The 12,307-nt window shown below is 45.0% G+C and overlaps 1 protein-coding gene across 10 annotated transcripts in view; it reads right to left on the bottom strand.

The window, feature by feature from the left end:
• BEND2 (BEN domain containing 2) overlaps positions 1-12,307 on the bottom strand; it is a 1,020,032-nt gene that overhangs the window by 241,535 nt on the left and 766,190 nt on the right. For all 10 annotated transcript variants that reach the window (XM_069636821.1, XM_069636826.1, XM_069636822.1 and 7 more), the window contains one exon: positions 2,601-2,722. In XM_069636821.1, the coding sequence (XP_069492922.1) occupies positions 2,601-2,722 (122 nt within the window). The remainder of the gene's footprint in view (positions 1-2,600; positions 2,723-12,307) is intronic.

The raw sequence follows: 12,307 nt of genomic DNA, 5'->3' as shown, positions 1-12,307 counted from the left end.
TAGATCTAACATGGGAGTTAGGGACATTAAAATGACAATCGCCCATTACCTCTTTAGGTACCTTGGGAAGATTCTTACGTCCAGAGGAAGAATACTATGGCTTATCAAATGGAATCTCCTCACAACCCTGGGCCCTGTCTCCTCCCAGGTTATCCTCCCGCAGTATACCACCCCGAGTGTTGGGATCAGTAAGCGTCTGCCTTCCCCTGGCCACCTGGGAGGAGACTTTAAGCAGGGTTTCATTGAGGGATCTGCAATATTCTTCACACTACATAGAGAAACAAGATAATACGCATTTTTAAATTTAAAAAAAGTAATTTAACAAACAAACAAATTTCCAGCCACAGGCATTATTAGGGCTAGGGTACATGCTGTTGAGCTATTTCCCCAATATGTAAGAGCATGAAATTGCAAGCGAATAGGCATAGCAGAGATTGAGTTCAGTGATATGTACATGCTCAATACTTTGCAAACTCACCATCATTTTAGGAGGCAGTGCAAGGGTACACACCCAGGCAATACAGCGCAGAGAGCTTCTGTGCCACCATTGGTTCAATGGTGCAAATTGTACATGTACTGTAGACATTAACAGATTCTGTAAGTAGTTCCACTGATGCTTATGGTGCACAAGGTGCAAACGTATTTCCATTGTTTGTCTGCCTAGGAGTGTTTTTATTTGGAATCACATAAGTAAGAAGGTAAAAGCTAGGACTATGAAAACAGTACTGCTCACATCCTCGCTCATTCTACCACTAAGGAGAATTGAAGTTCAAATCATAAATATGAAATCTGCTGTAAATCTTACTTATGGCCATCACAGCACACACAATTTTAAATGTACTGCTTGATGCCGATCACACAGGGGAGCTTTGCTCAGTATCTACCCATTACATTTAAGTCTTGTTGCACTCTTTCTGCACCCCCTGAACATATAGGTAATAGTGCATACATTTACATCAGTAAATCCGAGACATTTCTGATGTATTAGGGCGACAAACCAGCCATGCAAGGCAAGGCAGTTGTAATGCATTCAGTATACAGACACTGTATAAGATGTGGTCACGGCACAGATCTTGCTGCTGTGTAGGTGTTAGCAGAGTGTTTCTCCCCATTTTATTATTTTCTCTTGTACTGACAGCCCAAGACAAAAGCCAATTTCTAATGCATTTTAGTCGATTTGTCCTGCACTAAATGAGTTGCTCATGCCCAAAGGGGGAAACAAATGGGATATGTCCCATATTTGCCATATAAATGTATATTTTTCTGGTAGAATATGCTACATACCGTCCCTGATAGGGCAGACATCTCATGAGTATGGAGGAAGGAGACAGGAAGCAGGAGTATCTCAGTTTAGAAACTGTTCAAGCAAGGGTTACTATCATCCAATCTTGGACATTCCTCTGGCACAGTCAGGTTTTCCAGGTTTCATCAGTCCTAAGCCAAAGTGATCATTAACTGAAAGTAACTGGAGTACAGTTAAAAAGGAATTGCCCTTTTGTTTATAGTCTGAGCCAAAGGCCTTATGTAGATGTTGAAGAGTCAAGGCAGCAGGCAGAACCTCCTGACAGTTCACATGATAGCCTCAGAGGGTCAGAGGTGAATTGTAAATTTCTTTCATGGGCACAGAAATCATGGAGGAACGAGGCTAACCATTCAAAAGCCATTACCCGAACATCCATATAGTATATGAGGCGATGCAACAGTATCTCATTGTCCGAATTTTCTTATGGTGTAGACAAATCTAAAACAAAAAGGGAATTATTACTATCTAATGACATAAGAATTTCCCCTTTGATGTCCAACAAGGTAGCCGTAGTTATTCTAAAGGGTCTAAATAGGGTTTTATTTTTGATGATGAAATCGGTGGATCCTCCTAGCTAGATTTGCAAGAAAAAAACTGTTTGACAGAGAAAGTGCCATCAAAGGGACTAGAGGCTATGGCTCTTTGCACAGACTCACACTGCTACCAGTCGGTCAGTCCCCCACACCCGCATCTTTTAGCTGAGCATCCTAATTAGTCTCCAACCAAAAAAGTGATGGGTGGAAGGTTTTGAATAAATCTGAACCACTGGCAATGCTCTGGGCAACCTTCCAGCCATATGCAAATCAGTCAGGTACTGCCACCAATGGCAGCAGCCTAGCCCAAACTGCTAGGCCAAGTCCCCTCTGCACGGAAACACAAGCAACCCCAAACATGTTTCAGCCGGGGCCCTTTTTGCAGTGGTGCAGACAGCTAAAATACGGTGGTGTGGAAGGTTGCCCAGAGCAATGCCAGTGGTTCAGAGTCATTCAAAACCTTCCACCCATTACTTTTTTGGTTCTCATCCTAAATAGATGCCATCTTCCATCCTGGATGACCAATTTGATGGTTTCCTAAACAATGTCTTGATGAAGAAAGAGATTACGTCCACTCTTACTGCATGGGCCCAATAAGCTAAAAAGAACAACACATACACAAGGGGAACTTTTATTGGCCAATCGTGTATGCAATCAATAATCTCCTGATTCAAGAAGAAACATACTGAAAATTAAATGCTAAAATGAAAACTGAAAGGCAGCCTCGAAACAAAGAAAATCTCTTGCACCCTTACACAACTTACCAAGTCCCGTTTGGTCTCACAGCGTATGCCGCGAATCATAGCATTGACATTCGTGATGCAGGTTTTCCAGTCTCTTCCATATTCACTGAGCTCGTAGTTGGGAAAAGCAGCAGCAAGAAATTCTGCAAACAAAATATGGGAATCATCCTCTAAGGCAATTCACACGACTAGTGTGTTGATTCAAAAAGTACACCCCAGCTATTTGATTATGAGAAACAGATACAATGTGAACAACAGTTACATATGCACCATACGGGGACCCTTGTGCCTTGTGTAATGGCTCTGGGGGGTTAGGCATGGGGTGACCATAGGAGCTAGCAACTTCACCCTCTATGGGAAGCAGGGGAGGGGTGTTTGTGGGAGAGAAGCTCCAGGTCCATACCCTATTTCAAGAGCATTGCAGGTGCTTGTCACATTACACCAACTAGCACTGCGTATTTAACAAACCCAAAGAGGTAAACAAACAGTTGTGCAACACACTGTAGATCTACTATTGCAGTATAGACTCCGGTTAAAAAAAAATATGAGAAGACACAATTACCCGGTTGAAGTTTGCGTGCCCTGCAGGCAGGGGTGGTCTGGCATATAGGGAACTCTGAAGATTTCCCAGTAGGACCCTTCACTGTGGGCCTCTTTTGTGTGGTAACTTATTTTATTTCCATATTTTCTCATAGGAAAATGGTTGAGCTTGTTGAATGTGGGGCCACTTTGAAAAGGATTTCCAAGGCCGCTTTTGGTCCCAGTCCATCTCTGCCTGCATGCAGATAAAACAGTTTGTGAGCTCCAGGACTCACAAACCTAGAAACTTTACAAAGAACACCGCTGCGCTCCACAGAGCGGACCACACAGTCGCAACTCACAAAATCAAGATGGAGCAAGCCCCATGTATTGGTTTGCTTCACAGAGCCACATAAGGAGCGGGCGGAGCACACAGCATGGGCAGAGTGCCACCTGCAAGTTCAAATCCACTGACATCATGTGACAAACTACTAACCAACACACCTGATAGAGAATGAAGAGGAGAGGTCTCAGAGGGAGGGGCAATAAAAGAGGCAGGATTTGGCAGAAACGTGTGCGAGTCCGGAGACGGCAGTGGTGCACCTGAAGAAGCGTGTTGGAGGAGATAATGTACATCGCACTTGAGTTATAAACAGGTGTTACACATGTTTAATCTTATTGGATAATTATTTCTGCCATAAAAAGTTACATATTATTTGAATGTAAAACTGTATTTTAGTTTGAGGAAAAATCCTTTCGTCATTCATGAAATTTGTTTAAGTCACGTTCTTACGGCATGGAAATATACTGGATAAATCTTTGTTGGGATAATGCAGTTGTAACTGATGTTTTTACACAAAACCGGCTTGTTTTTGGTGGTTTATTTTTCTGCTACGATATCCCTTTGTATCTCATGCATGTGTAAAAAAGAAAAAAAAAGGTAATGCTACATTACTCCCAGATAACCAGAATGGTGACAACTAAGGGACTACACTGTGACTGCATGACTGGGACAACTATGATCTGTTATGTAATCCAAAAATCCAAAATTATGCTTAGCTACACAAGCTCAATGTAAAAGGTGCTAAAACGTGCAGTCATGTTCATGAAAATAGATACATTTGTGGTCGCTGCAACATTAAATTAGTTAAAGTGAATTACTAGCTATTCATAGAAAAGACGCTGCAAATTGCAGCAAGACAGGTGGAGTGTTGACTAACTCATGTTGGTATTATTTAGCAGTAATCCTCATTACTCGTATGCTTACTCTTTGTCGTCCTACTCAACAAACCAGTTGCAACAGACATTACATTGTGTTCTTGTAAATTCAGTCATACGTGTTGGATTAAGGTATTTGGGTCAGCCTATGTCTTGAATTGGAACTCCTTGGTTCTATGCCCAGAATGCAGACTACGTGTTGGATTAAGGTATTCGGGTCAGCCTATGTCTTGAATTGGAACTCCTTGGTTCTATGCCCAGAATGCAGACACTCCCGATTAAATAAGAAAGGGGATGTTCTATGGCAATTTCCCATCTAATCCATCTGCTTATTGAGGGCATAAACACTTTTGCAGGCTATGATCCACTATAGGTAATGTAGAGGCTTTCTGTCCGCCTGATTGGTGCAGTTCTGTCCAGATATGTCAGAGTGACTTCACATCCAACATATGCTTTTTCTCTTCTTCTTCGGATGAAAAGTTCTGGAAGAAATCTGAAAGCGCAACTTCCTGAGATCGATGGAATTTTGAAAGAAACTTTAGGGATAAACTGAGGATCACATCTAAGAATGGGGAATCTGAAAAGACCTGAAAAAAGGGGCCTTGCACAGTAGAGAACCGTTTCACCCAACTTGCATGTTAAAGGCGACTAGAAAAAAACTTTAGAATCATCTGGCTTCAATTGAGGAACCTGAAGAGCTCTAAAGACCAAGGGCATGCCCCAGATGGGACTGCTGTGGCGACTTGATGTCACAGAGAAAAACTCTGCAAAAGTTTTTCCACCAATCCCTCACTATCTTATCCCAAGCTCCCGTGACAAGGGCAATGGCAGTTAAAAAAGTCTTGAACAAACTGCAAGGTTTAAGGAATTGGAAATCCCACAGAAAGCAGAGTTGTTTTTAAACACTATGCTGAAAAATGCATCCAGTGCCTCTCAAGTTGTCTGTGGAGAGGGCCACCTTGCAATCCGAACTGATTAAGAAAGCTTTGGAGTTGGACCCTGGTTTTTCCAGCCCCGCCTTTCAGTTTCCAATCACCCACAATGGGCTAAAATGCTAGTTTGTTTGCCTTAAATTCCCGGATTGGTCTGTTGGGGGAAGTTCTGCCAGGGAAACTAGAGGATGGCTGGGGGTCCGCCTGACTCTCAAGGGACCAACTCCTTTCCACAGAATAAAAGTGGGACTCCGCCAACGGCAAGTTAGAACTGCGGTTTATTGCAAAAACCAACAGGGATCAAGACAATGAAGATTCTCCAGTACATCTCAGCTCTCCATGGCGTGTGCTCCATTTTTGTACAAGTATTGCGTCATCACCTGGGCACTTGCCCGAAAAACCTATCACAGAGGATTGGGTATCAAGAGTACTATTACCTGTGGAGGTACCCAATAGAGGTAATTCTACTGGTCCTTGCATGTCAGGTGGTTGGCCTCTCACGTCCCCAAGAAACTATTACATTGTTGCATAGTAACAGGCTCACTATTGGCTCTTTCCCCTTCCCATCCACCCCTGAGTTTTTATCCAGTGATTGGCTAGAGCTGATCGCCCGAGGCCAGGGACTCTATTGAGTTCTCCGCTCGCCGTGCACCTCTTCAAGGTGATGTGAAAGATTATGTGTCTGTATTGTAACTGTCAGTGTCCCACCTTTGCCTATGAAAATGCGCTTTAACGTTGCAACACTTGTTGCTTCTTTCGTCTGGATTTGCTGGGCCCGGCTCTGCTTTCCCACCATGGGTAAATGCCCATTGTTGCATTCGGCTGCATCACATGCTTAGGGACCACAAAATCGAGCTCTTGAGCTTGCATTTATGAGGATTAATCCCATTTCTCTGCAGCTGGTCCCCTTGTTGTCTGAAGATTGGAATGCGTCCGTGTATCTCTGACAATGGCTGTGAGCCTGCTTCGTGCTCTGTACAGCTTGAATCATCTCTTCGTCTCAAGCTCTGTGGCTCTGAGGCCTTCTGTAATTTTCCTTAAGTTTCATAATATGATTTCTACATGCTCTTGTTATACTAGGTAACCTATAGGTTAGTCACACATAGTCCTATCAGGCTCCATATATACTCCTGTAGTTCCATAGGATTATTGCTCATAAGCATCTGCAAGCTTGCTCAGGAACTTGTTTGCCTTACGTTTCTACATTACTGCATTTGGCTAATGAAAAAAGAATAAATGCATGGACAGTATGTATATGTCCCCTAGCTATAGAACTGTGTGAGCATGTTCGTCCTGTATGCGAGTGTGTGTCAGTGTAATGCGATGCAGGACTGTAAGTGTGCTTCATGACTAATGCTGCCATGTCGTGGTGTCACTATTGACGTCCACATCGTAGATTCTTGGTGTTTAATCGAGACTGTCCATCAAGGTGTTTCCGTCCACGATCTCCTTTTCTTCCCCTATACCGGTGAAGACATATACTGGATTCGGTCTGTATGGCTGGCTGAGAGGGTACCTTTCTGTGTATTTGTCAATCATTGCTGCACTCGGGATTCGTCCAAAATAAGATGGGTGACTGCAAGCGTTTCTGGCTCTTCGCCTTGTCATGAATCTGGGGGTGAGGAGGGGCATTCTTGGGAATAGTGTACATTCTGCTATTCTCTTTCTCAGCTTATCTCTTTCGTCCGCTATTTTGTCCTTTGCTCCTCTTATGACAAAATCCATCATCACCTTCATTCCTATGGTTTTCTCTGCTGTCTTTTGACGCTGGTCGATACAGATCTTTATCACGCATAGTGTCACTAGTGCCAATATTAGTGCCCCTAGTATCACTTTCAGTCCATCTGCCAGCCATGAAGGCATCCATGACCAGAGGTATGCTAGCCAACTTTGATCTTTTCCAGTTCCTTTGGCATCTTCCTCTCTTTCGGCATGTATCTTTGACAGTTGGGTCACTGCTTCTGTCCGAATGCTATTCTCGCCATCATTAGCAGGTACGAACGTGCAACAGGAACTGACAATTTCTGCGTAAAACTCCGCCTTCCATTGTTGTGAGCAGGTCCAGAACATATCTATTCTTGTCATGATCACTGCTTCCAAGGAGCCAGGACCAGCCCAACGTCCTTGGAAGCAGGCCCCTAACCCTAATCCTAGGCACCAGCCGGTCCCCACTGGGACCTTTTGGACCTTGTCCTGGCGCCGGTGGCACCAGGCTCATCAAAACCATCGGTCCCGGCACTGGAAGCGCCGGGCTCATAATTGGTGTGAAGGTGCTTGGGTGGACTTACCTGCAGCAGACCATGCTGCTTACTTACCAGCCACTTAGAAGCCCTCTCTGAACAGGAACTACTTTCTTACCTGGGTGGGGCAGCTCCACTCCCTGGATACAGCACTGGAACTCTTCTGGAAACTGGAACTCTTTTCTTACCTAGGCGGGCCGTGGAAGAAGACGCCTCATCACTCTAAGGCTATTTAAACCACACCCAATAGATGAAGCGTGCTTCGCGTTATTCTGCATCTGCAGCAGAACGCTCACCAAGTCTGTTCCAGCCTTTCTTCTTTCTATCCTGAACCTGCAAGAATTATACTTACCATTCCGGTATCCAGTCAACATCAGCACCTGCAAAGACAAGAAACAACAGGTTAGCAAGGCAACCTTTACACGCAGTGCTTACTCACCTGATCCATCGGCAGCGGCCATGTCTTCACGCTGCATCTCCGCCTGCAAAGACAAAAGCATTGTTTACTTACCGGCACTCCGCGAATTCCGGATTTCTTCAACGCTGCAACCCTGCATCTGAAAGACAAAAGAAGAGACATTAGGCAGGTATTTACTTACGCCCATCGCGCTCGCCACAATAGGACGCCTGAAAATACTCTGGCGTTTTCCAGCATCTCTTCAGCACGAACTCACAGCTGCAAGGGAAAAGAGACAGTTAGAGTGCTTGCATTTACTTACGCATTTGCAAGCGCTTCATTCCAAGGCTCTGGCTCCAACTTCGGCTCTCCTCACACCATCTTCTATCTCAAGAGCCCTGCAAGACAAATAGAAAAAAAGCATTATACAGAGCCCAGTACTATATTAACGTGCCCACGCACCTAAAGACTGTAAGGACTAAAAAGGTGTCCGGAAACTCACCGCTCGTGCAGTTAACGACGGTAGCGATCCTCTGATGTCAAGAGGCCTACGTTTCACCCAGTGAAGGAACTGGCAACGGCACCCTGCACCAGACGCAGATGGAGAGTCCAGCATTCACCTATCTAAGGTGAGCACGTTGACCTGGGGGCTCTACGGAGAAGCTAGGAAGAGAGAGAGAGAGGGACCTTCAACAATCCAGACCATTAACCCCCATATTTTTTCACCTGCAGAAACCTCACTCTTCGAGTTCGACACACAGTGCGAAGAGGTTCGACTCCAGAAGCCAATCGAGTCCTGCACATCACTTTGAGTCACAGACACCTTCCTGCCAAGACCCGCGCCTCCGTGGGAATCAGGTGAGCGTTACAGAACGCGAAGCCACCACCACAAAACTCCTACCCAGGCGCAATGGAAACCTCAGACACTGATCAATTAGCCCAGTTGCTCGGGGAAATAAGAGCAGAAGTACATGTAGCTCGTCAGGAAACAAACTCTTTAAGAAGAGAACTGATAATTTCCAAGGAGCGAACAGAGGACCTCGCTAGGCAGTTGCTACAAACGCAGGCAGGACAGACACATTTGCCCGCTCCAGGAGGAAGTTATCCTTCTGCATCATCTTTAAATCCAGTGTAAATCAATCTGCCCAGTAATGTGCCCTTGGCGCCGCCAGAACGCTTTTCTGGTGATCCAAAGAAATTCGCAGTGTTCATCAACCAGTGCCGCCTACACTTCTTATGTCGACCAGCTGCGTTCCCAACAGACCAGACCAAGGTGGCTTTCGTGCTTTCTTATCTCAGTGGCAGCGCCGCAGATTGGTCGATCCCTTTAGTCACCCAGGATGATCCGGTTTTACATGATTTCCAGGCCTTCCAGTCCAGCATGGAGAAACTGTTCGCAAGACATGCACAAGGGCAGGCCTTGGACAATGAACTTCTTTCATTACGACAGGGTAATCAAGACCTCTTGACTTATATAGCCTCATTCAACAGACTTATAGTGGAAACTCAATGGCCCGAGGATAAGAGAATAACGCTTTTCTACAGAGGCCTGCGTGGAGAGCTCAAGGATGTGTTAGCTCAAGTTATGAATCCTCCACAAGAATGCTCAGACTATATTGACTTAGTTGTCCGATTGGACAACAGACTACAGAACAGGAAGGCAGATCGTTCCAAATTTGATACCCGAGTGTTTTCTAAACCACAGACCTCTACTAGGGGAGCTGACACTGTGGAACCTATGCAAATAGGGGGCATGAAAGGACCTTTCACCCAGAAAGAGGGAGAAAGAAGAAGGCAGCTGCAATTATGCCTCTATTGCGGAAACTCAGGACACTTTCTTCGGGACTGTCCAGTGAAACCAGCTAAGAAGGCTGTAGGAGCCGCGGATACCTGTACCACAAATTCTGAGCAGGGAAACGACCTAGCCCGACAAGAGTAGAGGTCCTCTTGCCGAGCGTTAAGATCTGTCCCGTGACCTCGCATTTCGTGGTACCCATGGTCCTCATTAGTCCTGAATGTCCGGATCGTTTGCATGCAATTGAAGCTTACATCGACAGCGGAGCAATCAGTAATTATGTGGACCGTGAAATGGTATCAAGGATGAATCTACCCCTTGTCCCTAAGGCAGTAAAAGACGTCATTACTACTGTGGATGGCACGGAGATAGCCTCCGGACCAGTAACGCATGCCACCCAAGAAGTGACGCTAGTGAGTCAAGATGGACACCGGGAGAGAATCGTGTTCGATGTGATCAAGGCTCCTCAGTTCCAGATCATTCTGGGAATCCCTTGGTTAGAGAAGCACAATCCTCAGATCGATTGGCGAGCAAAGACGGTTCAGTTTCCAGAATGTTTTACCACTTGTTATCCTCGGCCTGATGTTTCACTGGCGGAAATCTCTTCTGAGGAGGTTCCCAAATTAATTACCTCCCGAATACCAGGAATTCCAAGACGTCTTCCGGAAGGATCAAGCTAACACCCTGCCTCCTCATAGGTCTTACGACTGTCAAATAGATTTGATACCCGGAACAACTCCTCCTTGCAGCAGGATTTATGCCCTCACCGAGCCAGAGAATCTTCACCTCAGACAATATCTGGACCAATACCTGGCTAACAGATTTATCCGTCCTTCAAAATCTCCAGCTTCATCGGCTTTGTTCTTCGTTCCGAAAAAGGAAGGAGACCTTAGGACTTGCATAGATTACCGCACCCTGCATCAAATCACCGTTAAAAACAGATACCCGTTACCTTTGATCCCTGAACTCTTGGACCAAGTCAAAGAGGCATGTATATATACAAAGTTGGATCTCAGAGGAGCCTACCACTTGGTACGGATAAAAGAGGGCGATGAATGGAAAACAGCCTTCCGCACCAAGTACGGGCTATTCGAATATCAAGTGATGCCCTTTGGACTTTGTAACGCTCCTGCCGCTTTCCAATATTTTATGAACAATGTCCTTAGAGAACTCATAGACGTGTGTGTTGTTGTCTACATTGATGACATCCTCGTCTATTCATCATCTGAAGAGGAACATCAGAGACACGTTAAAAAGGTTCTCGAGAGATTGCGTCAACATAATCTTTTTGCTAAGCTTGAAAAATGCGTTTTCAACGTAACTGAAGTCGAGTTCCTGGGATTCATATTGTCACCTAACGGAGTCCATATGGATTCAAAGAAAGTTGATGCAATCATCAAGTGGCCATCACCAACCTCTGTAAAAGGAGTTCAAAGCATGTTAGGCTTCGCTAACTTTTACCGCAGATTCATTCCTGAATTTTCTCTGATAGTCCAGCCCATCACCGCTCTGTTAAAAAAGAACAAACGTTTTGAGTGGTCTTCTGAAGCAGAACAAGCTTTTCAGGACTTAAAAGCTAAATTCATTTCTGCACCTGTTCTAAAACATCCTCGCCCAGAACTCCCCTACATCATGGAAACGGATGCTTCTAGTCTTGCTATGGGGGCAGTTTTATCACAAAGAGATCCGGTCACACACCAGTTACACCCTGTAGCCTTTTGGTCCCGCAAGTTTTCGGCTCCTGAGATCAACTATTCAATTACGGACAAGGAACTTTTAGCTATCAGAACCGGCCTTTAAAGCATGGCGGTATTATCTTTTAGGAGCCAGACACACAGTCACCGTAATGACTGATCACCGCAATTTACAATATCTAAAGACGGCCAAAGCTCAGTCTTCCAGACAGCTTCGCTGGGCTCTGTTTCTTGCTGAATTTGACTTTATAATTACTCATCGACCAGGCAGTAAGAACGGAAAAGCAGATGCCCTCTCCCGGATGGGAGTAGATGAACATTTGACCAATCCAGAACCAATACCCATAATCCCAGAACAAAGGATTTTGGGTTTGGTCAGTACTCAATCTTTTGAAGACATCAAGACCATGGTTAAATCACTCCTAACTCCGGCCGATTTGCAGGACTGGCAATGAAAGGGAAAAGAATTCTCAGTGGATCAAGACCTACCATATTTCCGAGGACGATTGCACTTGCCCTGTGAGAAAATACAAAAACAAGTAATCTCCTGTTATCACGACTCTCTAATGGAGGGTCACCCTGGCATTACCAAAACCATGGAAAAGATTAAAAGACATTTCTGGTGGCCATCATGGAAAAAGGATATTAGAGACTTTGTAATCTCCTGCGGTGTGTGTGCCCAGAATAAAAGTCAGAAGGAGAAACCAGTCGGCCTATTACAGCCACTAGACATCCCTCCCTGTCCATGGCATACCCTGTCCATGGATTTCATCACGGACTTACCTCCATGCTCGGGGTATACTACCATTTTAGTAGCCGTGGATCTATTCTCCAAGATGGCTCACTTCATTCCCCTGAAGGGTCTACCTTCAGCCTCAGTATTGGCCCGGGAATTCTTAGAAAACATTGTTCGGTTACACGGTTTTCCCTCGG

This window comes from Ambystoma mexicanum, chromosome 7p (assembly GCF_040938575.1).
Source record: "Ambystoma mexicanum isolate Mex_15411 chromosome 7p, UKY_AmexF1_1, whole genome shotgun sequence".
NCBI lineage: Eukaryota > Metazoa > Chordata > Amphibia > Caudata > Ambystomatidae > Ambystoma > Ambystoma mexicanum.
Note: the sequence above shows the minus strand (reverse complement) of the source record. Positions and strands in the feature narration are given on the sequence as shown.